Source organism: Arachis stenosperma, chromosome 9 (genome assembly GCF_014773155.1).
Source record: "Arachis stenosperma cultivar V10309 chromosome 9, arast.V10309.gnm1.PFL2, whole genome shotgun sequence".
Lineage (NCBI taxonomy): Eukaryota > Viridiplantae > Streptophyta > Magnoliopsida > Fabales > Fabaceae > Arachis > Arachis stenosperma.
Genome location: NC_080385.1, coordinates 154242394 through 154267758, shown reverse-complemented (window position 1 = coordinate 154267758; position 25365 = coordinate 154242394). Strand labels below are relative to the sequence as shown.

The 25365-nt window shown below is 29.9% G+C and overlaps 1 protein-coding gene across 1 annotated transcript; it reads right to left on the bottom strand.

Moving 5' to 3' along the window:
• Nucleotides 1–2569: 2569 nt before the first annotated feature.
• On the bottom strand, nt 2570–6037 carry LOC130947951 (vacuole membrane protein KMS1-like). Its single transcript, XM_057876666.1, has 8 exons — nt 5728–6037; nt 4919–5130; nt 4506–4584; nt 3947–4249; nt 3612–3760; nt 3320–3436; nt 3068–3247; nt 2570–2984 (listed from the first exon to the last, which is right to left on the bottom strand). The coding sequence occupies exons 1-8, from the start codon at nt 5786–5788 to the stop codon at nt 2805–2807; spliced, it is 1281 nt and encodes a 426-aa protein (XP_057732649.1). The 5' UTR covers nt 5789–6037; the 3' UTR covers nt 2570–2804.
• Nucleotides 6038–25365: the final 19328 nt, after the last annotated feature.

Below are 25365 nucleotides of genomic sequence, written 5' to 3'. Positions count from 1 at the left end.
TTACCTTTTTTACAAAAACAAAAAGATTATTGATAATGTTAACAAATGTCTTTATCATGATAAGAGAATAATAATAATAAATTTTTTAAAAACATTAGTCAACTATTTTTTTTAATGATATTCTTAAAATATAAATTATGGACGACCATAATTTAGAAAAAATAAAAAGGGATGGAAGGACCCATAAAGCCTTCCCTCATCTGAAGCATGAAAAGAAATTGCATCCATTTAGTCAACCAAAATTGAGCTGAGAATTTGAATGCAAGCCCCAAAGGTAAAAGAAAAAAAAAAAACAGAACTTAAGAAGGTGAACAATAGAAGGATGAAAGAAAGAAAATAATCCAGATTAGAAACAATTCAATACATACATATGAATAATGAATTGGGAGAAGAGAGTTAGATGAATTGGATGCAGCTTTACTTCAATTCCATGAGAGTGATGATCATATCACCATAGCTCTTGGAAGTTGGATCTTAGTGGAGGAAGGGAGAGAGAAAGAACAGAACCATTCCCTTCCCTTCCCTCTATTTATTGGATTCACCAAACTCTCTCTATCTCTTTCTCTCTCTCTCATGCATTTATAATATAGGAGCCAGCAACCCAACCCAAAAGAATAAAGAATAAATACAAATAATGGAAAAGAAAATGGTGGGAACCACCAAACAAGTGAAGTGTTTGGAGTTGGGACACTTACTAAACAAGATAACACCACAAAATCCGGGGATATGGGTCCCACACCCTCTTTCCATGTCTATACAAACACACATGCATACATAATGTTTTTTTTATTATTATTATATTATCTGTCTTGTTAATACAAATCAGATCTTTATTCAAAACATATAAAATTAACTAATTAATAATGAAAAAAATATTTATCTAATGTTTATTGACAAGACTTAAATAAAAATATAATAATACGGCAAGTAATTTTTTTTTCACTTAATTGTATCCAATTTTAGCCGAGCAATATTTAACAGTATTATTCATTGGTGGTCCAGAAAATTATTCAGACATAATTTGTTTTATCTGTTTTGACTATTCAAACCATATTAAATGAATAGGCTGGTGAGTTTTATTTAAAAAAAAAAAAAGAAAAAAAAAAGATTTTTAAGACTTTAACTAACAAAAACTGTATAAAAAGAACCCTGAAATTAAAGAAAAGTTGGTAAGAAACATAGAGCAGGCAAATTAAGAGGTTTGGTCTATAAAAAAAAGAGAGGTTAGAGCGCCCTGAGATGGAGGGCTATATTAAATGATGCGCCGCCCCACCATAGCAATGGTGGTCCCCACCACATGCAAAGGGTTGCCGACGGTAGATTGCGGTGGTCATGGTGGTAGGACCCTCCACCATTTGACTCACCGGTGCCATTTTCATTTGGCACTCAGTAAGTGACCCTTTTCTTTACTTCCTCTCTTTCTATTTTATGGGTCCATGCTCATTTGATTATTCTATCATTTATAATCATACATTTTGTTACGTACTTTTTAGTTTAAAAAAAAAATAAATTACTAATAAATCCAAATAAAATTTGACTTAGTTTTCAAATGTAAAATATGAAGCTAAATTTTATATTATTATTATTATTATTATTATTATTATTATTATTATGTTTTGATTAACAAAAATATTGATTGTTCATTTGGGCATAAATAATTCATCTTACTTTTGGATATTGATGTAAGCTTGCTTTTTTTTTTTAACCCTTAAAATTAGAAATGAGACTCGAATTCGAGATTTTTAGGTGAGTTATATTTTAAATTAAAGATTATCATCATATTAATAATAAGACATGGCTACAATTATTATATGCCTTAAAAGCAAACATTATTCTGTATTGGACCTATAATAAGGACAAGCAATAGATCTTGGATCATGCCAATAACAATATAAATATTACTATGATGATTCTGAAGGATGTTTAATATTTTTATTTTAAATTTTTAATGATGCAGCTTGGATCAGCCCACCCTGCACTCCTATTTTAAATTATGTTAATATTAATATGATGCCTTCCTTATTGCATGGTATGTGCTCCCCTAAAAAAATATAAAAATAAATGAAACAAAGATAAAGCCTCTTAGGTGAAGCCAAGCTGCAGTTTAATAATTGGAGCAGTTATGATTAAATAATGGAGAGTCTTAAGTTAAGTTGCCTTGATAATTTGGCATCATCTCAATTGAACACAGTGATCAAGAAATACGCTAAGTTTTAAAATCTTTCAAGTGAGTAAAGATAATATATTCATTTTGCTAGTAATCTCCGCCAGCAGATTCTTATTAGTCATTAATCTAAACATAAAATAAAACCAAAGTGTATGACAATGATGATGTTTAATACTGTGTTAGAATTATTATAGTAGACTCTATATCAAACAAAATCTAGATCACATGGTCGAAAATTTTGATATGCTTTGCTGACTTGGACTGCTTCCAATTATTTACAATTGTAGGAAGTAGCATTTAAATTATATTATCAAACAATTGGCTGGACTGTCGTGTTATGATTAATTATCACAATGGACACTAATATAATATAATGAAAAAAAATGTCTAATATTCATAAAATAAGCAATAACTTCATTTGCCATTTCAAAAATAATGTCAAGTTTCCAAACAAAGATTGACTAAGATGAGAAGTTTCAACTTTTGTTGCCTAATGTGTGTATTTTCATTCCTATAAATATAAGCTCCTAATTAGACCTATCTGATTCTAGTTTCCATTAGTAACCTTCAAGAGTTTCTGCTTGCAAAGTACCACCAAAAAATAATTCAGCAATGCTAGCAGATTATCAGCATTGCATTATTGCATGTATGAATTTCTTGAAAAAGATCCATTGGTTTTTGTGGCCTCTTTTCTCTCCTGTTGTTTCCTCATATAACTCTGTGCAGTTGCGTTTACAATCTTGACAAAGAAGTTCAAAAGCATAAGCAACACAACAGTGTTCCAGATTGAAGCAATGGACAAGTCCCATTTTTTCTCCTGAAGATTATACAAACCATACTAATATATTTAGCAATTCAGAACACTGATAAACATATAGCATATCAATTAATAATGATTACCTTGCTATTTGGCAAAACCGGAATGGGTTCTTTCAAATACTTATCTCTAATTGCATGGAGCTTAGCAATCACAGGAGGCAAGAAAGAAGCAACACCAGGTACATGGCCAAGGACCCCAACAACACCATTTTCTATCCAATTAAGAAGCTGATTATTGCAAATTGCGATGATGAATACCGTCTGCGCAACATTCAGCGTCAATCGAAAGCTTGTATACACACAACGATGTCACTCTTCTATAATTATACAAACCTGTATGTGAGTTTTAATAATGGCCTTTCCAAAGAAAGTTGCAAGAAAGAATTTCCAAAACGAAACGCCAAATTGTCCGCACATAATGCCAGCAAGGTCAAACAGAGGATTTGGAATCTGAGATGTAAATTCAGATGTTGGAAGATTGCATCTTAACATGTTAATGATGAATGTATCATATGCACATTGAACAAAGTAACAACCAACTTATTTTCTCAACTCTAAGCACAAGAAGTTTAATCTAATGAAGGGAAAGTTCATGCTATTAATAAAGAATGAAGTTGATACCAACCGAAGCAAGTGCTAAAATTGTAAAGAAGTTCAAATATTGAGTGTGCGATAGAAGCCAGCGCTTGGCTCGATTCAAGTGAGTTGCCATGAATCCTTTATCTTCAGTATCCAACTCAGCCATGGCATCCAATTTGCTACCAGACAAGCGTGCTACTCAAATGATTTGATTAGTAGACTCATATACAAACCAATCCCTAAAGAAAATAACTAATTACTGATGCTAAATCAGACAAACCAACTGCAGAAAGTTATAGAGAAATAGAAAGGTTGTTGGTGTCACCAAGTACATGTATTGAAAACTAGAAAGAATAAGACACATAAATTAATCATATATACCTGCCCTGGAGATAAAGTATGGAGGAAGCTCCCCAATAGCTGTTCCTATACCCCATAGAACAGCCTCCACCTGAACTTGAGGCAAAATGCTGCTGAGTGGAACTCGTGAACCATCATCGACTACCTTGAACAATGGTCGCCCAAATTCCGAGCATTCTTTATCGAGCCAAGAAGGACTACTGTTGAATTGTATTGTATCATATGGGGCACTTTTCAAATCAACTCGGCCACATTGCATTGCTTTGATTGTAAACAATACTATATGTGGACCTAAATAGAGAACAAAAGTATGCAAACCAGATCCTGAAACAAAGAAAATGACAACAAAAACTTAACAAAAAATGAAAAAAACGAAAAATAAAATAACAGGACCAAATATATAACTCGTGGGGATAGAAGCTATATAAACAAGGATTGGTAAGCCTTTACAAGTATGAAGAATATTTATTGTAAGCAAATGTTTTCTAAAGTTCAGATCACACAGCAGTCTAGAGACCAACCGTGTACGAAGTACTAACCATAAATAACTCAATCAGGAATGCAAGTTTATATTCCTTACCAAGACCAATTGAAGATGCAACTCCAAGGGCTACCCACCACAGTACAAAGCGTGAATAATTAATAAGTTCCTCCAAATGCTGCACAAAGAGCATGAACAGTTAATGTCGACGGAGCAGCTAATCGAAAACAAAAGAACTGCATATGGTTGGGGGGAGGCCTTGAAGATAGCATCTTAGGAGAATGACCGCGGTCAATAAAGAAGGGAGGACACATTTGGCAAAATGTTCACAAAATGAAAACTTAAGCAAGTTATACATCTTTCTACTGCTTATTGCATATTTCAAAAGGCCTGGAAAATTGAATGTCTAGGTTCACATACCTAATCCTGGGGTACTCAGTAATCTGAAGAATTATTTTCAGTGAAACTGTTTTTCGTACCTACATTCATTACTGTGGGAAAAAAGAAAATACCTTTTCATGAGAACCATCAGTTGGAATCAGCATCATGGCAAGAGCCCCTATAACACAAACAAAAAGCACAAGCCATCCACCTATTTCTAGCAGATAGAATATTGATTTCTTCAGGTATTGAATTATAGCAAGTGTGAAGAATTTTAGAGTTCTGAATGGTTGTGTGGTTATCGTCAAATTTTCTAGCTCCAATTGTTGCTTCCGTTTATGCCCTGCAAGACAGAAAATTTCTAGTCACTATATGACTACCAATTCCAGTTGCCAAATTTAAACCTTTACTCAACTTACACCTAAGAAGAGAAAAGTAGAATCAATTTGATGGTTTTCACTTTTCAAATGTTAATCTCAGGTTGTTTCAAACAGCTAGTTAGCCAACTTAGTGTGGCATGGATTGCCACATAACAATACATGACAAAGGCCCCCCAAAATAACAAGTCATTAAAATTTGATGTTTTCCAAAAAACCGTGAAAAACTTTACTAAAGCCCTCTTCCACAAAGCATCATACATCACCATTCAATTTGGCAAAAAATCCTTCATTGTTATACCATCCCAATCCTAATTCCTAACTACAAACAATTTCACAGATTAAAAAATAATTTTTTTTTTTAAAAAGCCTGAAATTACAAAACCAAAGACGCAAACCCCAGAATGGAACAAGTTTGAACGTAGATTAAAGAAATATAACACGGTGATTAAAACAGTGCTTAAATATAATAATTAAATAAATATATATATAACCTTGAACGTAGAGAATGAAAGTATACATGAAAATACTAATTGAAATTAAAATGGAATAAAAAAACGTGCCTGAGTTTGAAATGTTAGTTCTTCGAGAAGTAGACGATCTTTTAGTTTTAGCAGACCCCATTATTGGTTGCACGCTAAAAATCGAATCTTTCGATTTGGGAAAACAATATATTCCCTGTTTGTGTGTCTAGTCCTTCTGGGTTGGCGCTTGCATGATCGAAAGAAGAAGGTTTGGAATGGAATGGAATGAGTGAAAATTGCAGAGGGCAACGAGAGGGTTGCTTTGAAGATCGGGCGCGGAGCATTTGTCGCGCTCAGTCTCGGTATCTGCTGCTATCATACAGATCCTTAACGTCTCCAATACGACCATTACGCATTATTTTGCTTTTTAGTTTTCATCCTAGAACTTGTTTGGAAAAAAAGAATTTTCTTTTATTTAAAAAAAATTATTTTTATTTAAAATTTAATTTTATAGTTTAGTATAATTTTAATATACTAATAAAATAGAATTTAATTTTTTTATTTAGAATATTTTTATATATTTCTTAACTCTATGTATTAGATTTTAAAATATTTTTATTTTTATTTAATACTAATGTAAGAATTATATGATTTATGTAATTTATAATATTGTCACGCAAAAAAAATAAGTTTATTTGAAGAAAGTTTTGTCAGTGGTATTTTTTGTACAAGATGTCTTTGGGGTTGTGAGATAAATTGGAAATTTGCGAGTTGAGACAGACTCCTCTTTTATATAGGGAATGATAATTATCTTATTTTATTTTATTTGGTATGTTTGAGTGTCATTATTTTGTTAAAAAAAAGATTTTTTTAAAAAAAGATTTTTTTTTTAATAAAAAAAGATCTTTTTTTTATTTTTTAACGTATTTAGTAAATTTTTAGTAATAAAAGTAAAAACACTAGTAAAATAAAAAAAGATTTTTTTTGAGAAGCTGTAATTTACATCTTTTTTTAAAAGATTTTTTTTTCTTAAAAAAAGATGTTTTTCATGTAATAAATAAATAAAAAAGTACTTTTATATTGTTATACCCAAACATAATTGATAGATAAAAAGACTTTTTTACATGAGATATCCAAACATAAAATTACTTTTACTTCTCTATAAGATCTTTTAAAAAAAGATAACTCGAAAAAAGATATTTTCTTAAAAACTCATCCAAACAAATCAAGATAAGAGAGATATTTAAATTTGATTGTTGGTTAGAAACTCTAGTGGGCCGGTTCCGAACCTTCTAAAAAGGCGAATCGGGTCGGACCCGGATAACCGGATTTAGAGACCGTTCCGAGGGGAGTTCCTGGCCGTTTTTTATCCAGTAGATTGGATAACTGCCAATTTTAGGTACTCCATGGATTGGACAACATACATCCACACACTCCTCACACACTTACTAATTTTTTTTTCTCAGTTGTTGATAGAAGTTAAACCCGAAATATTTAAGATGAGGAAGAAGAGATATGCCATGTGAGCTGAGGCTTAGTTGCACAAACGTGTCATTTTTTTTTTTTGGTCAGGGCACAAACGTGCCTATTAAACCATACATGCAGCCACGTCATGACCTTTTTGAACCAAAGCCCATAAGGCCTCTTTTACTTTTTGGTGTTGTCTCGTAGATTCAATACACTATATGAACCATACTGGGATATGTCCGGCCCAGTTTGGCCATGTGCCATGACCCAATATATATATACTAACGTGATAATCCGTGCAATGTACGAGCTTCACGAAATTTAAACCTTTTTAAAAGAAAAATATTAAGAATATAACTAAAATGTATTCTATAAAAATAGATATGTTGTATTAAATCTGGATAATTATAAAATTATTACTACACTAAAATAAAAAAATAGAATACATCAATTATTCAATATGTCAATAAATGGTATAACATATTTTTTAAGATAATAAAAGATAATAAAATATTTAAACAATTGTTAGCCACTAAAAAAACAGAAAAAAGAAGTCCAACAGAGATGTAGTTTACTATTACTTATTATCTTAAACACATAACGTCAAGATACCTACTAATAGCAAAACAAAATATATACAACATATATAAATTTGTTCATTAAACAAAAAATAAAATATGTCCAAGACAACTTAACATATAATTCAAAATATCCATCAAATAGAGTTATACATATGAGGCCTAACGTCGCTGAATCGATAACTCTATCTGGCGGTTAGCTATTGAGCCGAGTTTTAAGGTAATGATATCACCCTCCTTTAAATTGTATACTCTACAATATTCATTCCACCCAACCCTAAATTTCTATTCTCCACCTCTTTCTCCACTTTTCAGTAAGTGAAAAAAGAACACATTCTTCTCTACATTGAAATCTGGACCGATGATCGTCCAAATCGAACCATCTTCAGATAGTTTAAGATACGCAGTAAATTTTGAAGCCAAATACTGCAACGAATAATTCATAGTTAACATAAACATAATATTTTCATACAAAATGAATAATAGGTTTAAGAAGAACATCCAATAAGCTTGTAAGAAAAAAAAAGAATAAAAAAAATCACTCTTTTGAGATGAAGTTACCAATCTAGATTGACCCAGATCCGAAGCCATGATGATCTTTTCATAATAAACCTCTGGAGCGTATCTAATTCAAGATAATTTAAATATGTTAGTCACCACACTAAAAAATAGCAAGTTATGCCATGATATTAAAATACAAAACAGAAGGAAAAAAAGTTACATCTAGCATTATCTAGGATCAGACAATTTGTTTGTCGCGTTACTTTGTTCATTGACCTTCAATGATAAACTGCTTCCACTAGACAAATCTATTGGATTATGCAGATTATCTCCTACCAGTGTCCCATCTTGATCATTGTTTTCACCACCATCTGATGAAAACTGATCATCAGATGGTTCAAACCCAGATAGAACCATCACATCAGCTGATGACTCCTCATCAATCCTGGTATACTTGATGCGGAACACTCTTGATACATTATCAAGTGTCTCTGGGTCCATTAGCTCAGGCACATATGCATCAGGATCAAGGTGAACTTGGATGGGTTGGTTCTCTTTATTCCACAATGAAATAAAAAAAATTCCAAAACTGACATACCTAAATTGAACAGATGCAGCTCTATCGATAAAATAGAAAGTTCTGATCTGTTCAAATGAGTAGTCAGTTATGAGCAACTGATCATTCTTTCTTATCACCTCCAGGACTAAACAATTATCTAGCTCGTCAATGACATAGAACATTGGCCCAAATCCTTCGCCATGAGTTGAAACAAAAGTTGAGGGAAGAGGTCTCTCACCCTATATTCAAATTTTTTCCCAAAGTTAATTCATGTCTAACAAAAGATGCTAAAAATACTTCAGATAATTTTACCTAACTATTTAGCAAAGAAAGGTATATATACCTTTAAATCTACCATTATTGCCAACTGAGCAACACAAGAGAACAATAATCACGTAAATAAACAGACATTATAATCAGCATCACAAAAACAGGTAACTAAGTAACTAACACATATGAGGTCTTTTTGAATATTCAAGAAAAAAATACTAAAATTTTGAAAGAAACAATGAAAAAGAAATTGCTGTTATCTTGATGGATTCTGAAACCAAATCATGTACATAAACTTCGAATCATCTTTTCACATATTAATAAATGCTGATTTTTTTAAGTTAGTATCAATATATGTATGATTAGTAAAGATTATATTATTTATTTTGAATGGACATTGATAATTTATGAAAACAAATCTTTTTAGAGTTGTTGTAGTCTACACCCATTTGAGATTAGAAATATCAGGAACTCAGAATTAGCTAATCAAACTCACCTAACAGGGAAAAGAAACTATCAAGAGGAGGAAAGTAGAAAAGACTACTAACTGAATATAAATTAAAAACAAATCATTCGAAGTTAAAGATTAAATCCACCTCTTTAATCGGTTAACATACATGATATAATATTCCATAATATACTTCGTTACCTGGTCACTGAAAAGGCGAAATCTAAAAACCAGTTCTTTTCTCGTTGGGTCAATATTACTGGGTTGCTAAAAACCTCCTATTAGCACATAATGGTACGATTAGAATATAAGACTGAGACTTTTAACCAAGAAACGAACTAACTAAGTATACAAAAAAAAGTTAAGTAACAAATTAAAAGCGTATTAATGAAAAATACCCAAGAAACCACTTTGGAAAACCACTATACAACATATTTTACAGATTAGGACAAGTTATGAAATCTGGCCTACATATAAATACGAAGACAATAAAATTAAATTATAACATAAAAAATATTTGAGAAAGAATTTAAAAAAAACTATAGATGGCATAACACGATATTTAATTGACATTAAAATTTTCAAAAGCTAATCTGAAATATATTGAATGGAAAAATAAATGAGACTTCAATGGAATTGAAAAATGCAGCAAAGAAAATATTTTTTCTAATGCTCAACACCATACCTGTTTGGATATTCTTTATTAGCATTCATCGCCATTCAGCCTTATCAGATAGAGAGACTTGGTATAAAGATTCAAGAATAGAGAAAATATCACGTGTCTTACTGCAAAAGAGAGTACTATAATAAAGTAAACCCTAATATGATATTTCAACAAATTCAAGAAAAATAAGTGATAAAATTGAATCCATAAAGATAAAGAACATACATAAAGAAGGAACAGCAACCATTGATAAACAAAAGAAGAAATAGATGAACAAAAATATGGTTATTTATTCTAGTAAATTAAATTTCTGCTAATGCTAATTATAAAGCCGAGAAGTTTCAGAAAGTTAATCACTACTAATAATAATTTAAACAAACAATCATGAATTATCAATTTGTTAATTACAATACGCATTACAAACGATATGAAAAAAAGAAAATATACAAAGATTAGATCAATATTAAAATATAAAAGACCAGAATGAATATTAAAAAATTATAAATATGATAAAACTGATTTCAAAAAAATCTTTTTATATTTTAAAATAATCGATAAAATAATGTAAACAATGATTATATCTTTTAAGTTGAGGAAGAGTTTACAAAACTTAAAAGAGTAAATCCATACCTGAGAAAATGAAATTGGGATTAATAGTTTGAGTACTTTGCAAAATAACTGATCCTTGTAGAAAACAAAAAAAATAAATGTAAAATTAAAATCATGCTAACAGAAAGCATAAAAAAAATAACTTGATAAGTGTTGGGCCGACCGTTGAGAGCTCTCGACAATCGGGGAGATTTCGGGAAGGAATCAAGTGAGAGAACATAAGATGAGAAGACACCACATCCAACTCAAAACCTTAAGGTGTCAAGTAAATGGGTCTCTCATCTTATAAACCCCTTACTCTTCCATGCTTTCTTTGATGTAGGACTAATTTCAACACTCCTCACACTTGCAACACTAACAATCTCCCCCTCAAGTGTGAGCCTCCACATCAAGCATCAACTCCCCTCTAGCTCTTCCACCACCATGAGTATTCGTCCATCACACCGCCGTAAAACACCGCGGAACACGCCGCTCAGACCACCTTTGCCGAGAAGACTTTCGATGCTTCACCTTGAATACTCCTTAAACCAGACCGATTAAACCATCGGCTCTGATACCACTTGTTGGGAATAATACACCATTCTCCCTTGAGAAAATATCTTTCACAGAGAAATAAAATAGACACAATCACAACACAAGAATTTAACGTGGAAACTCCAATTACCGGAGAAAAAACTACGGCCGTTGCCTAATGACAACCAGAGAATATCACTATGTGAAAATTGTTACAACACATAGACTTTTTCTCTCTAACATCGGCACCCCAGTACACCCACACTCTCAAAGCAAATATTTAACTACACCTCACAACACTCTGTAATCAAAATGTATAGAGGAAAAGAAAAGTCAGATACAAGCTTTAAGTGTTTCCGACTGGTGCAAAAAATATGGAGAACTTAGCCTCATATTTATAGCCTAGGCCACCCACTTCATTTGCTATCCTAAGCAATGTGGGACTAATTCAACCAAATTCTAACAATCTCCACCTTGATTGAAATAGTCACACATCTTCAGCTTCCATTGTCAACACCGACAATTCTTTGCTGCCATTGTCTATACCGACAATCATAGTTCAGAGAACTATCATACTCCACCATGAAAGTATACTCATTTGGAATTAGACCACTCCAAGCATTTCACTTTGGTACAGATCGAAAACTTGCTGAAAATTCATGGTGCAACTTCCAAATTGGCTTTTCCTGAAAGTTCTTCAGCCATCGACATAACTCCGCCACACACCTTGCATCTCAACGCCAACCAATGCCCGTGTGCAATTGTGGACCCGATTGCCACAACTTATCCTTATCCATGGCAGTGCGGCAATACCATGAGGATACTTCTTGTCTTCTAGAGAACATCATCTTCTCTCATAGAGAGAGCAACCAGAGATCTTCTCCTTCAACGCCTTGTGCAAACCTGATTGTATCAACACATCCTTGACTTGTATTTTCCACAAGTCAAAATTGATTCTTCCATCAAATTTCTCTATTTCAAGCTTCACAGTACTTGAATATCCTGACATTGTTGCAACCGTATACTGGAATAGTATAACTCAACTGTAGACTGTGCACTAGGAAGAGTCCCCAGGAAAGAGAGGTGGGTCACAATGGACACACTTAAATACCAAGTCTTTCCTTAGTCAGAACATTTCCAAACTGCACTCTCACAGTGTCACACTGCCTTCCAGCAACAACAACAGCAACCAAAGATCAACCTCAAGCCACAGGACAAAATTCTTTTCTGATGTGGAAGGTCAGACTAAGCTGCAACCACAGAGCATACTAAGAATAAATCCCACCGAACCGAAGCTCTGATACCACTTTGTTGGGCTGACCGTTGAGAGCTCTCGACAACCGGGGAGATTTCGGGGAGGAATCAAGTGAGAGAACATAAGATGAGAAGACACTACATCCAACTCAAAATCTTAAGGTGTCAAGTTAATGGGTCTCTCATCTTATAAACTCCTTACTCTTCCTTGCTTTCTTTGATGTGGGACTAACTTCGACACTCCTCACACTTGCAACACTAACAATAAGAATCAGATGTTGTGATCAAGGAAGTATGAGACATGTCATGTGCTGAAAATCAACTGTTTCTTTCTTTCCCTTTAAATTTGCAGCTAAACTTTCACCGAATAATACATGCATGTCCAGAAAAAAAAGTTTAAAGGCAAAGAAAGCTAGCAAAACTGAAAAAAAAATGAAAAGAAAAAATACAAAACAAAAAACTTAGTTACCAGTGCAACTATTAGGGCAAAAGCTGAAATTGATCCTTGATTTTCAGTTTTTAAAGGATTTACCTTAACAGCACATCCCTTGTTACTTGGCTGAAGTTTAGTGTCTCGATCTGTCAAAACCTGAAGATAAAGAAGTATCTGTTGAGTCACTGAGGTAGACTGGTCTGTCGGAGGGATTCGAAGCACTGAGAGCCACCGCAGATGAGGACAGCTTGGTATCCTGTAGGAGGATATGGGGTTTTGAATATGGAAAAGTTCGGTGGTAGACTTTGCGAGTTGAGCGAGGTGACACGATACAGAGAAAGACGAAGGAGCTTCAGTAAGTATGTTGTTGTCGCATTTCTTTCCTTTTTTTTTCGCTGGGGAAAGGTGGAGAGAATGGGTCATAACCTTTGGATTTTTACTCTTTGCTGGTGATTACTGTTGATCTTCTTAAACTTAGGGAAAAAATTAAAGAAACACAAAAATAAAAGATAGTTAATTTTTTTTTAAAAAAAGATTATATATACTGGAGTCTGGACCATTATGAAAAATTAATTACTAATGATCATAAAGACTTTTAATATTCGAATTGTTAAGAAGCACTTATTTTTTTTTTTAGTATTTATGACAATTAAAAAGAATGGTTAAATGTTGAAAAATATATATCATGAATTATTTTCTTTATTTATTTCTGAGTTTTTTATATTAATAAATTTTATGTATCCTAAAGTTTAAGCAATGTTCACATTTTTTTCTATTGTTTTTTCTATTGTTAATGCACATAAAAATGACGAAAAATCACAAAAGCTAAAAAAAACAATAAATAACTAAATTATTGATAAAAATTTTACGTGACACAAAAATCATTAAGATACAAATTATGAAAATTACATAAGAAAATAATTACGGATATATTTATTTTTTTATAAAATATTTGCTCCTTTTTAAATATGATACATGTTAAAACAAAAAGTTGATTATTCTTAACAAATTTGGTACTAAAAGTCTTTTTAATAGGACTTAATTAATGATCTTGAGTTCAAGTAATAAAAAATTGACCTTTTTTATTCTCAACTTCTATTCTCTTTTTAATTAGATATTTTTTATATAATTTTGTAGTAAAATAACAATAAGATATTTTTATAAAATTTTAATCAACTCAAAGAAAATTAGAACCAACTAATATTCACAATAATTATAGTTTAAAAAATTGATATTTACTTGTTAATGATTCAAATGAAATTTATAGACCAGAATAAAAAATATTTTACTTAAAAGTTATGACTCAAATCACCAACAATCGGATCTTTCTTCACTTTTGAATAGATATTCTTGTGTTCATATAAAACTTTTCTAAAAAAGTCAAACGTGTCTCAACCTTAAACCAATACCAAACAGCTCTGTAAGAATTTATGATACATGTTAGAAAAAAAATTGATTATTGTTACTAATTTTGGCATTAAAAGTCTTTTTAATAAGACTTAATTAATAATTTTGAGTTCAAGTAATAAAAAACTGACCTTTTCTATTCTCAACTTCTCCTTTCTTTTTAATTAGATATTGTTTTGATATAATCTTGAGTGGAATAACATTAACAGATTTTTATAAAATTTTAATCAATTCAAAGATAATTAGAACCAACTAATATTCACCATAATTATAGTTTGAAAAAATTAATACTTATTTCTTAATGATTCAAATAAAATCTATAGACCATAATGAAAAGTATTTTAGTTAAAAATTATTACCCAAATTACCAACAATCAGATCTTTCTTTACTTTTGAACAGACCTTATCAAAGTAAAGGTAACATCCTAAGAATCTTTCTCGAGAGATGTCTATGTCAGTACGATGTTATCAACTTGTAATCAGAGTATCAAAGCAAAGGTAAAATTCTAGGAATCTTTCTCCACCACATAAGTAAAACCAGAATGAAACTTGAATACCAATGAAAAGTGAATTTTATATAATGCAATGTGCAAAATAATGGGAAATGAAAATAATAAGGACCACACTTCAAAATATATTGTGTTGCAAACCTAATGAAACCTCACAAATTGCAAAACCACACTAATAGAAAATGGATCCAGCAAGAGCATAATATTCGAGAACCCAATTTACAAATAAATCAGAATGTTTTCTCTAGAAAATTCATTTAAACACATTAATTATGAAGATTGACCCAAATGAAAATAAAATAAAAAATACAAACTTTTATCACTCATGCTAAAGAGTTCAGGTGAAACTTCAAGAGATTTGAAAAATAAAATAAAACCTACACAAAAAAAGACAAATTTGAGACGAACCCACACCAATTCAAAGTCAACTAATCACTTTTTTTTTTCATTGATAATTTTCTTTCAACCTGAATCTAGATTAGAAAATCATTAAGGAGATTGATTAAAGTCTTACTTTATCACTTTACCAACTTCCTGAAAACATATGAAGATAAATCAATTTTTATCCTACCATATCAAAGATAACATAAGTAAAGGAAACATTTATCATGGGCACTGCTAGCAAGACTGCTGCCTCCATCAGAAGAGAAGACCCCATTAATCAAAGAATCAGCTCAAAATCATGATTCTTGGTGGATGAGTAAACCAATCGACATGTGATGTTTAATATCACAGAGGGAAAACACCGTCCTACATAATTAGAAGAAGAAGTTAGAAAACATACTAACATAAGTTTAATTAATGTTAATGATAAATTTCTACAAACTAATCATTATAAAATTGAATCTGAAAATACATAATTAACTAATAATCAGAAGATAAAAGCATCAAAGATTGTAAACACATAATAATCAAAACCCACCATTTGTTCCAAGGGATCCATATCCACAGGAAATAAAATTTAAAGAGAAGAAAATACCTACTCATTACACATAACGTTATAATCTACTAACTTTAAAATATCTGCACTAAAAAATCTTTCTCCTTTATTTCTTTTACAGTGCATATCGAAGTTATAGTTATATGAAAGTGCTCAATCTTAACTTCAACCGGGATGGCAATAATTCAAACTCTCATCTATGTACATCAGATACCCAAAAAGCACACAGTTATACCTAAGAGACACCTAATGAAAAACTAAGAGACAGAGAAGAGGAAACCACAACGAAACCCAAGAATCTAATATTATACACAATTTCACTTAACTCTTAAAAAATATCGCACTTCTAACCGAAATGAGACGAAATAGAACAAACAAAAACCCCCAATTACTACCTCCTTTCCCCAACTTACCCCTCAACTAACCTCATCCCGAAAACTAAAAATCACTCGTAAATCTCAAATTTATCCCGAAAAACGCATAAGATAAAAAATACGGCACAATTCCACCTAAAAATCAGTATCCAAATTCACCACACCATAGACAAATGATTGCACATGCTGCCAAAATCGAGCTCAACGCATAACGCGAGAAAATTAATCATAGATTTGCAAAGAAAAAAAAATCAGACATGAAAGAAGGGAGATAATAAAAGGTTCCTAGAGAGAGAAAGGCTAGGATTTTGATAGAAAGAGAGAAAAAGCATGAACTCACAGTGACATTGAGGTGGCTCCATTGAAGCTCGAGACTGATCCCCCCTCTCTTGAAGAGTGTCGAGGAGCCAAAGCATTAGGGTTTCAAAAAGGGAATATGTTAAACAAAAAAAAGAGAATATGCATTTATAAATAACAAAAAAATATATATAACAAAATGCATACATATTAAAAAAATAACTAGTGAAAGATATGTTAAACAAAATAGAGACAGAATAAAAAAAATAAAAATTAAAAGAAAGAAAGAGAAAAAGGATTTATAAAAAAAATTAAAAAAAGGGATGAGAAACAGTAAAATGTAAATTTAATAATATACATCCCATGAATTTTTTTAATAAATTCAAAAAATCATTTAACCTTTTTAACTTGGTCAAATTTAAAAAGTGTGAAAAGATTATATATGAGCATGTAATCCATTAATGTGAGTATGAAATGATTATATGTGACCGAAAAAGTTTGCATAATGAAATAGAAACAAATTGTTCACATATAATCTTTTCACACTTTTTAAATTTAACCAAATTAAAAAATTAAATAATTTTTGAATTTATGAAAAAAATTAATAGGATATATATTACTAAATTTACACTTCACTGTTTCTCATCTTTTTTTTTAATTTTTTTTATAAATTTTTTTTCTTTTTTTTCTTCTTCTTCTTTCTTTTAATTTTTTTTGTCTTTATTTTGTTTAACATATATTTGACTCATTATTTTTTAATATGTATGCATATAATATATATATATATATATATATATATATATATATATATATATAAATGCATAAAGTAATATTTTTTTCACTAATTATTTATAAATGTATTAAGAGAAAATATATTTTTTCCGATAAAAAAGGGAAGAAAGAAATCATAAAAAGAATATCTCACAATAACAAGAAAACACACACACATATATATATATATATATATATTCTTTTTTTTAAAACTTACTAAAATAATTTTTTTTAAAACTTACTAAAATAATTTATGTAAGAGTGATAGTTATTTAGAATGTTTCAATTTTCATTCTATTAATAGAAAAAAAACTTTCTTTGTATAAAAAAAGGGAAATAGAAATAAGTACAAATTATAACACGATTGAAAAAAAATACATTTTTTCAATGATTTTGAGGTTCATTATTTATATTATTGCATACATTTAAATAATTTGTAAAGAAAAAAAATATCATATATATATATATATATATATATATATATATATACAGAGACGGATTCATGTGTAGGGATGTGGGAGAAATTGCCCCATTGAACTTTTAAAAAACTAATAATAAGTATATATGTGTAGAGAATGGATTTGGATCTTCTAAAGTTGTAAATTTTATTTTAGAGAGTAAAGTGTAATTTTCTATCCTTGAATAGTTTCTCTTTCATATTTATTTTTGGTCCCACCTATGAAATTAATGGTGAGAGATCACACTTTACTCTTTAAAGTGAAATTCAAACTTTAGAGGATCCAAATTCGTAGAGAATTGTCCCCATTACAATAATTTATTTGCCCCCACACTTCAATAAAAATTATTGTATTATATAAATTCAAAACAAATATTAATAATAACTAATAACAATCTAATGATTTAATTGCCTAATAAGCTTAAATTTTTAAACATAAATGAGATTATTAGTATTTAATACTTTTTTATAATTTATATAATTTATTTATTTTTTTATTGTTTTGTTTAATTTAATTTTGTTTATACATACATATAATATTATTTTCGTTAAAAAAATTTATTATAATATTATAAAATATCAACTTTGCAATTAAATATCAAAAAATTATTTGATATTTGTTTAATAGAAAGAAATATATTATTTTATCTATACCTACATATAAAGATAACTGTGATGGTTTAATTTGAATTTTATTTTTTTCATAATTTTTTTGTCTCTCTCGCATAATTTTAGAAAAAATTCAGACATCAAAATAAAAAATAGTCAAAATTCTAAATTAATTCATTTGAGTTATATTCCTTATAAATTTTTTAGCTATTGAGTTATAATTTTTTTTGTATCATAAAAAATAATCAATATAAATATAATTTGACGGATATCAGATGCTTGACTAAGCACAAGTATTAATAATAAATGTATTACTCATGCAATATTATCAAAATATTAAAATAAAAAAATATTTTTAAATTAAATTACTATACTTTTAGATGTATCAATTATATTTATTTATTAGAAATTTGATTAGCTAATATATTCCAAAATTTAAATATCTAAATATATTAATATTAATATATATTTTTTATTATTTTATTATATTATTTTGCCCCCACTTTTAAAATTTTCTGGATCCGTCACTAAATATATATATACCAACCAAAGCAAATGTCTATATATAATAACCATAGTTTATTCAACAACACAAAAAAACATACCCACACATAGAAATTTAAATATATGAAAGAGAACAATAAGTTTCATAAATATCACAACTCCAGAAATGAGTTGATATTACATACCAAAATAGATATGTTGACAACAGGTTTTATCAATTTTCCAACTACTTAACACAACTAAGCAAACTTCTGACAATTCTTTACAGAGTTGGAATTATATTATAGATATCTATATATATTGTAATGTAACAAATGATTAGCCACTACACTCATCCATCCTTTCAACAGCCTCGACAGTATTTTTACATTGTCCAAAAGCACTCCAAAGCTCTTCCCTAGTAGTGAGAGGCTGATGACTCCCAAATAAATTTGAACCTTGAGAGGATGAGATTCTTGCATGAAAATTATGGTTAACAGTCTACAAATAACACAACAAAATATAAGAACAACGAATGAAGAAGCCACAAAAAAATATGAGAAAGAAACCAGGTATGATGAAACTTTGAAGAGTAATAAAACAAATATTAAACAAATAAAGTAAAAAAATTTAAGCGATACATATGTAGGAATATATCTGTTACTGTTCACATAGTTTAGCAAGAGATAAAGAATCAAAGTGCATTAGGTCAACAAATACCCAATAATTCCAGTTGAGAACAGAAATGGGTGAAGCCTGACCCACTGCAGGACTTGAGCTTGATGAACATTGAATGCTTGCATTGGAGTGAAACTGAACTGAATTCTTAAATTTGAAAGAAAAATGAGGAACAAAGGGATCCAGATCAAATTTTTAAATTGAACAACAGAGGAATAACATCAGTAACCATTAACACATGACACATGAAAAACACAGAATAATATAGCCAATTCAGGTTGACCTGATTAGAAACAAATTCGACTAACTCACATCAGATTCACTTAACAATCTTATCACCTGCTGTTGATTATTATGGCTAGAGTCCTCCAAAAACTTCACAATTTCAACATCATCACATACTGCACGAACAACGTGAAGAGATGTATTCAATTTATATCCAACAGGTCTAGGATTCACTATGAAGACAATTTTCTTGTTCATCAACTGAGAAATCATCCCATTCGAAACAGTGTAATCATCGGTTGACTAAGAAAAAAAAAAGAGAAAGTACATTAGCAAAATCCACATACCTGAACCATAAATACTAAAATGAAAATAAGGACAACTAAATTAAATTAAAACCAAAATGATTACTTGGGAGGATTTTCTTTCGTCTATCAAAAAGTCTGAACAACTCTTTTTGAGCAATTGCATCACTTCATCATCCTCAAGTATGAAAATATTGCTGCCATTTGAATGGAAAACAATAATTTTGATCCGATACCTAAATAATGTAAACAAAAAAAAAATACAGTAAGAAACATGTGCAGAAGATGCAATAAACAAAAAAAACTGGTACCAACAATTCCAAGAGATAAAATAGATACATTCTTATGCCATCAACACACTCAACTCTACACAGATAACAATAAAATACATTTCCAACATGAGAAACATGTGCATTAGACAAACAACAGTAGTACCACCACTTCTGATGTTTCAACACATCAATAATATCACCATCAAAAAACAAATCTGATCCTATAGATAAACAATAATTGGTATATTATGATACATATTTTATTATACTACACATTTTGAAACACGGTTCAGATGATTGAAAATAAAAACATAAATACTAACATTTTTTGATGTAGAAGAATATATCTTAGCACAAAGAATGTCAGCAAGCATCTCTTAATGCTATGCAGTTGTATTGGAACACCAGATATGACTTGTTTCTCATAACTTCTAAGCTGTCCATACAGAGAGAAGTCTTCAAATATTGGGTTAAAGGCCAAATCAAAACTAACAGCCTTAAAATTTGGAAATAAAACATGAATTATTAAATGCGGCCAACTTTGTAAAGTATGAGGTAAAATCATGTTGGCATGTAAAGCATACCATTCAAAACAACAGCCAAATAATTAGAAAATGGGGATTAACAAACTATATATAAAAATGACTCCTAAATTCATCCATACCTAACATAAAGAAAGAGTACTAACCTTGATGCACTGATCAGCCTGAAGTTTGTTAAAAAAATGTGTATCACTAATGACATTGATGACTTTAAAGGTACCACAATAACCCTGAGTGCTAATCCTCTTTACTTGAACTTTGAAAATAATTTCTTTTCCAATGAGTTTATGAAAAAACTGTGAACAGTATCGGTGCTCAATTCTTTGTCATAGATATTGAAAAGTGATCATTAATTAGTGAACAAAAATGAAGTATAAGAAATACTTATTCATAGAGTATACAGCAATAAAATCTAAGTGGTGATAATGAAATCTCATACCTTCATAATGATTCCCAAATTTCTAATTTCTAATAAAGAATATATAGCACAACCTTATTATGTGTGGAGAACACATTTTCATGGGAAAACCAACTGCTGGATAGTTTTTTCTTTGGCTAAGGACATGTGCTAGTTAGACAAAGAATACCATGAACCCATTTTACTCGCACAAGGTCAATCTTTTCTCAATGAACCTCTTAACTTGAGACCAAGGAGGTGTATGTCCATCCAACAGCTAAAGTATAAAACAAATTTAACACAATCAACAGAAAAATGTAATCCAATTCAGTTGAACTTAAAAAATAAATAAATAAACAACAGGCTACACATCAATTTTTGTGAATCACATTACCACTGATAAAATAGATTAGGTACAAAACTGATTCCTTCATAATCACCCACACAACCCACATGCAACCAGAAACACAAATAGTGGAGTGATGCCATAATTTTTTTTCTCTAATTATCAATAGAAAATAAGAATGAAAAAATTGTGAAAATTAGTTAAACTTTGAGGTAGACCTAGTAACACAAATAGTGGAGTGATGCCATCTTATTCTAACAAAGCCACTTCCTTTGTGAATGACATCTCAAAATCAGGAAAAGACTCCCATGTCTTTTCAAGAGGTGAAATATAAAATAATTTTTACATAAATAATAAAAAAAACTGAGAATGCAATTGAGTTGAAAAAAATATTTCATTCAATGAGAAAGATGCTACGAATTAATTTATATCAATCACATCAATACTCACCAAATAGGTTAGATAGAAAGTCTATACCTTGAGAGGCATTCCCACATTCTTATCTCTATTCAATGGCATAGAGACAACTAATCATAGGAGCAAAATCTGAACCAATATAAAAACAAGAAAAACAAGTGAAACTTTCAAGAAATCAATAAATAGGGACCAGAAATTGAGATATGAGACTATACCTACTACAGTGCACCTACAAGTCATAAGACCATAGGGAAGGCAGTAATCAACTACCCCAAATAATGATTGTACTCATCACAATGAGAGTTGATAAATGTGTTAGGTAAGGATACATTGAAAATAAGAGATGAGTGGGAAAAAAAGTATAGACAAACATGAGTAAAAATCTCTCAATGACATCAACATTTATGAAAGGGATGAGATTGAAATCTCATACCTTGATAATGATTCCTAAATTTCGAATTTTCAATGAAAAATATACAGCACAACCTTACTATGTATCCAGACCACATTTTCATGTGAATATTACATCAAACATAGATAACAGAACATGTTTCTGAATACAAAAAATAGTTTAAAAACTCAAAGAATTTGTTGAATGTACACAAAATAAAAAATTAAAAATATATTCATGAAAAACACAACACACGTGCAACAAACAATTCAACAGGTAACAAAAGGAGATCTGATAATGAGTTCAAACTAAAGGTTAACAGCAAGTCCCAAAAAATGTAACCAAGAACATGAACCCACAAAAAAACTAAGTCACAAACACAATTTGCAAAATAGAAATTTCACAAATCCTAGACAATAACATGTGCGTTAAACATCGAATAGATACCCAAAACGATCACAATTTGCAAGATTAGAAATTTCACAAACCCTAGAGAATAAAATGTCGCTTAACCATAGAACAGATACCAAAAATGATCAGAATTTGCACAATTAGAAATTTCACAAATCATAGACAATAAAACCTGGGTCAATCATGAAACAGATGCCAAAATTCATCACAAGGATCAACACAATGAAGGAAAAAGAAAAAGGATGAAGAGGAAAATAGGTTTGGATGCACCTGATTGATTGATCTGAGATCTTGAATCTGAGCGAAAAATTGGAAAATCACTAATCCGGATGAACGGCGACGAACAAACTCCCAGGAGAACACAGTTCGTAGACAGAGTTTCGTACGGCAGACGAAACGAAATTTGGAGAAGAAAGCAAAGCTCCTAGGGTTCAAAGAAATCATTACCTATTCAAACAGATCCATCAAGAAGGAAGGTTACCTCAGTGATTTGGTGAAAAGGATGCGAGGTTGCGTGAGAGAAAAGCTGAAAAGGATGGCTGACGACTACTGTCAGAGGAGCACATGCATCTCTGAACGCGAGAAGCCAGGTGGAGGAGGTGCTACCGTGGAGGAGAGCCTCCACCTGGGACTGGAACTGGTGTGGGGTGCGGGAAGCTCTCCAACTGGGAGATGAAACCACGCCTATCTAGTGTATAATAATAATAATATATATATATATATATGTTATATTAATGAAATTTATTTATTTTTTGTTTAAAAATAAACTCAGTACGAATAATATTTATTTGGATTAATTATATATAGGAGAAAGTAAAAATTCGAATACAATTAACTTTACGTGAAGTTGTGAAGTTAATAATTGAGAACTGCTAAATAATTTAACTGATTTAACTAAATTTTTATCTAATAATTTTTTACTATTAATTTCACGAAATTAACTATAATTGAGATTCCAACATAAGAGAATTAGTAGTTAGTTTCGTACCATCAAAAGATACTTTTGTTTATTGAGAGTCAAATAATCAAAAGACTAGAACAGAAAAAAACACAAACAGATGATTAGAAGACGGCAGAGGCTTTTGTTTATTCATGTGGTTTGGTGGTGAAGAATGAAGATTGCCACTTGCCAATCTGTTCCTTCTATTATCAGCATTGGAGAAAATGAGCAAAACCCGTTATTATTATATTAAAAGTTTAATAACTTGTATCATGTACAAAAATTATCTTTTAATAAATTGTTATAGGCATTTTAGAATGAAAACTTGTAAGACTAATTAATCTATTTTAAAAAATTATAAAACAAATTTTAACATTTGGGAAAAGCTATTCTAATATTTGTGGCCCGACAAGATAAAAAGGCTGAGACAAATGTATGAGCACTTTTGTCTTCTTCATCTGTTAACTATTCTGGAGGCTCAGCTTCAATGCGATTCACGAGAGCCCCATGATGGGGAAAGCGTAGTAACTTACGTGTAATAGTCCAAAGCCAGAAAATAAAAAAGTGAAATAGAATTAGGTTTAAGTGTTTAACTACCATCTATTAAGATAATATATTAAAATAATTATTATTTAGTATAAAATTTAAATTGTTTTAATAAATTTATAATAAATATATTAGAAATTTAAATTAAATATATTTTCATAAACATTTTTAATTAATAATTTTTAACAAATATTCTTAGCTAAATGACTTAAAATTCATAAAGTTAATCCACTAATCATTAAGAAAAAATCTAGCCTTTAGCATTTTTATTAAAATCTTATCAGTATTTATCTAGTAAAAAAAATGAATAATTTTACGCTATTAGACATAATCTTACACTATTAAAAATATTAATGATAATTAATTAATGATTACAAATCATAAAATCGGTAATAATTACTATGACGCTACATTAGTACTTTTAGTTAGACCTTCACAAATTAATTTAAGTTGATCGAATTAACTTATATATTTAAATAAATATTTAAAATTTAAATTTTATTTTATATATATATATATATATCAATTCGTTGGTTCTTTTAAATAAAACTCAAATCTAAATTAATCATTGGTCTGTTACTACTTACTATTAAAAAAAAAGTTAGATCACAACAATGATAAACATTGATAAAGCGATTGACTTTAACAATGTTAATTTCCTACTAAGATCTTTTATTAATATTCCAGCAAAGCCGCTTTTATTAATAAATAAGATAAAGTAAATTGCATTAGCCAAATTATATTATTTTTTTTTAGTAATTAGGTCCGTTTAAATAAGTGCATAAATTATTTTTTTTTTAATTTATGAAAAGGTATAGTATTAATATTTGATACAATTTTTAAAATTAAATTATAATTTTTTAAAAAGTTATTTTAGTGTTTATAGAGAAGTTAAAAAAATGACTTTTTTCATAATAAAAAACATTTTATTACTCTTTTTTAAGATAAACTAGTGTATATTTCCGTACCCTGCACGGAGTAATACATAAAATTATATAAATTTTTTATTAAAATTTAAATGAAAAATATCTATTGTAATTATTATTATAAATATTTTACAACTTAAAAATATTAAAAATAATTAATATTTGTTTTAATCAATTTGGATTAGTTGAATGATCATC

Excerpts from the sequence above, each read along its gene's own strand:
- LOC130947951 (XM_057876666.1), bottom strand. The coding sequence starts at position 5,788 with ATGGGGTCTGCTAAAACTAAAAGATCGTCTACTTCTCGAAGAACTAAC. Across the intron at positions 5,131-5,727 it reads AACTAACATTTCAAACTCAG|GGCATAAACGGAAGCAACAA; the intron begins GCACGTTTTTTT and ends TCTGTCTTGCAG. Across the intron at positions 4,585-4,918 it reads CTGATGGTTCTCATGAAAAG|CATTTGGAGGAACTTATTAA; the intron begins GTATTTTCTTTT and ends CTCTTTGTGCAG.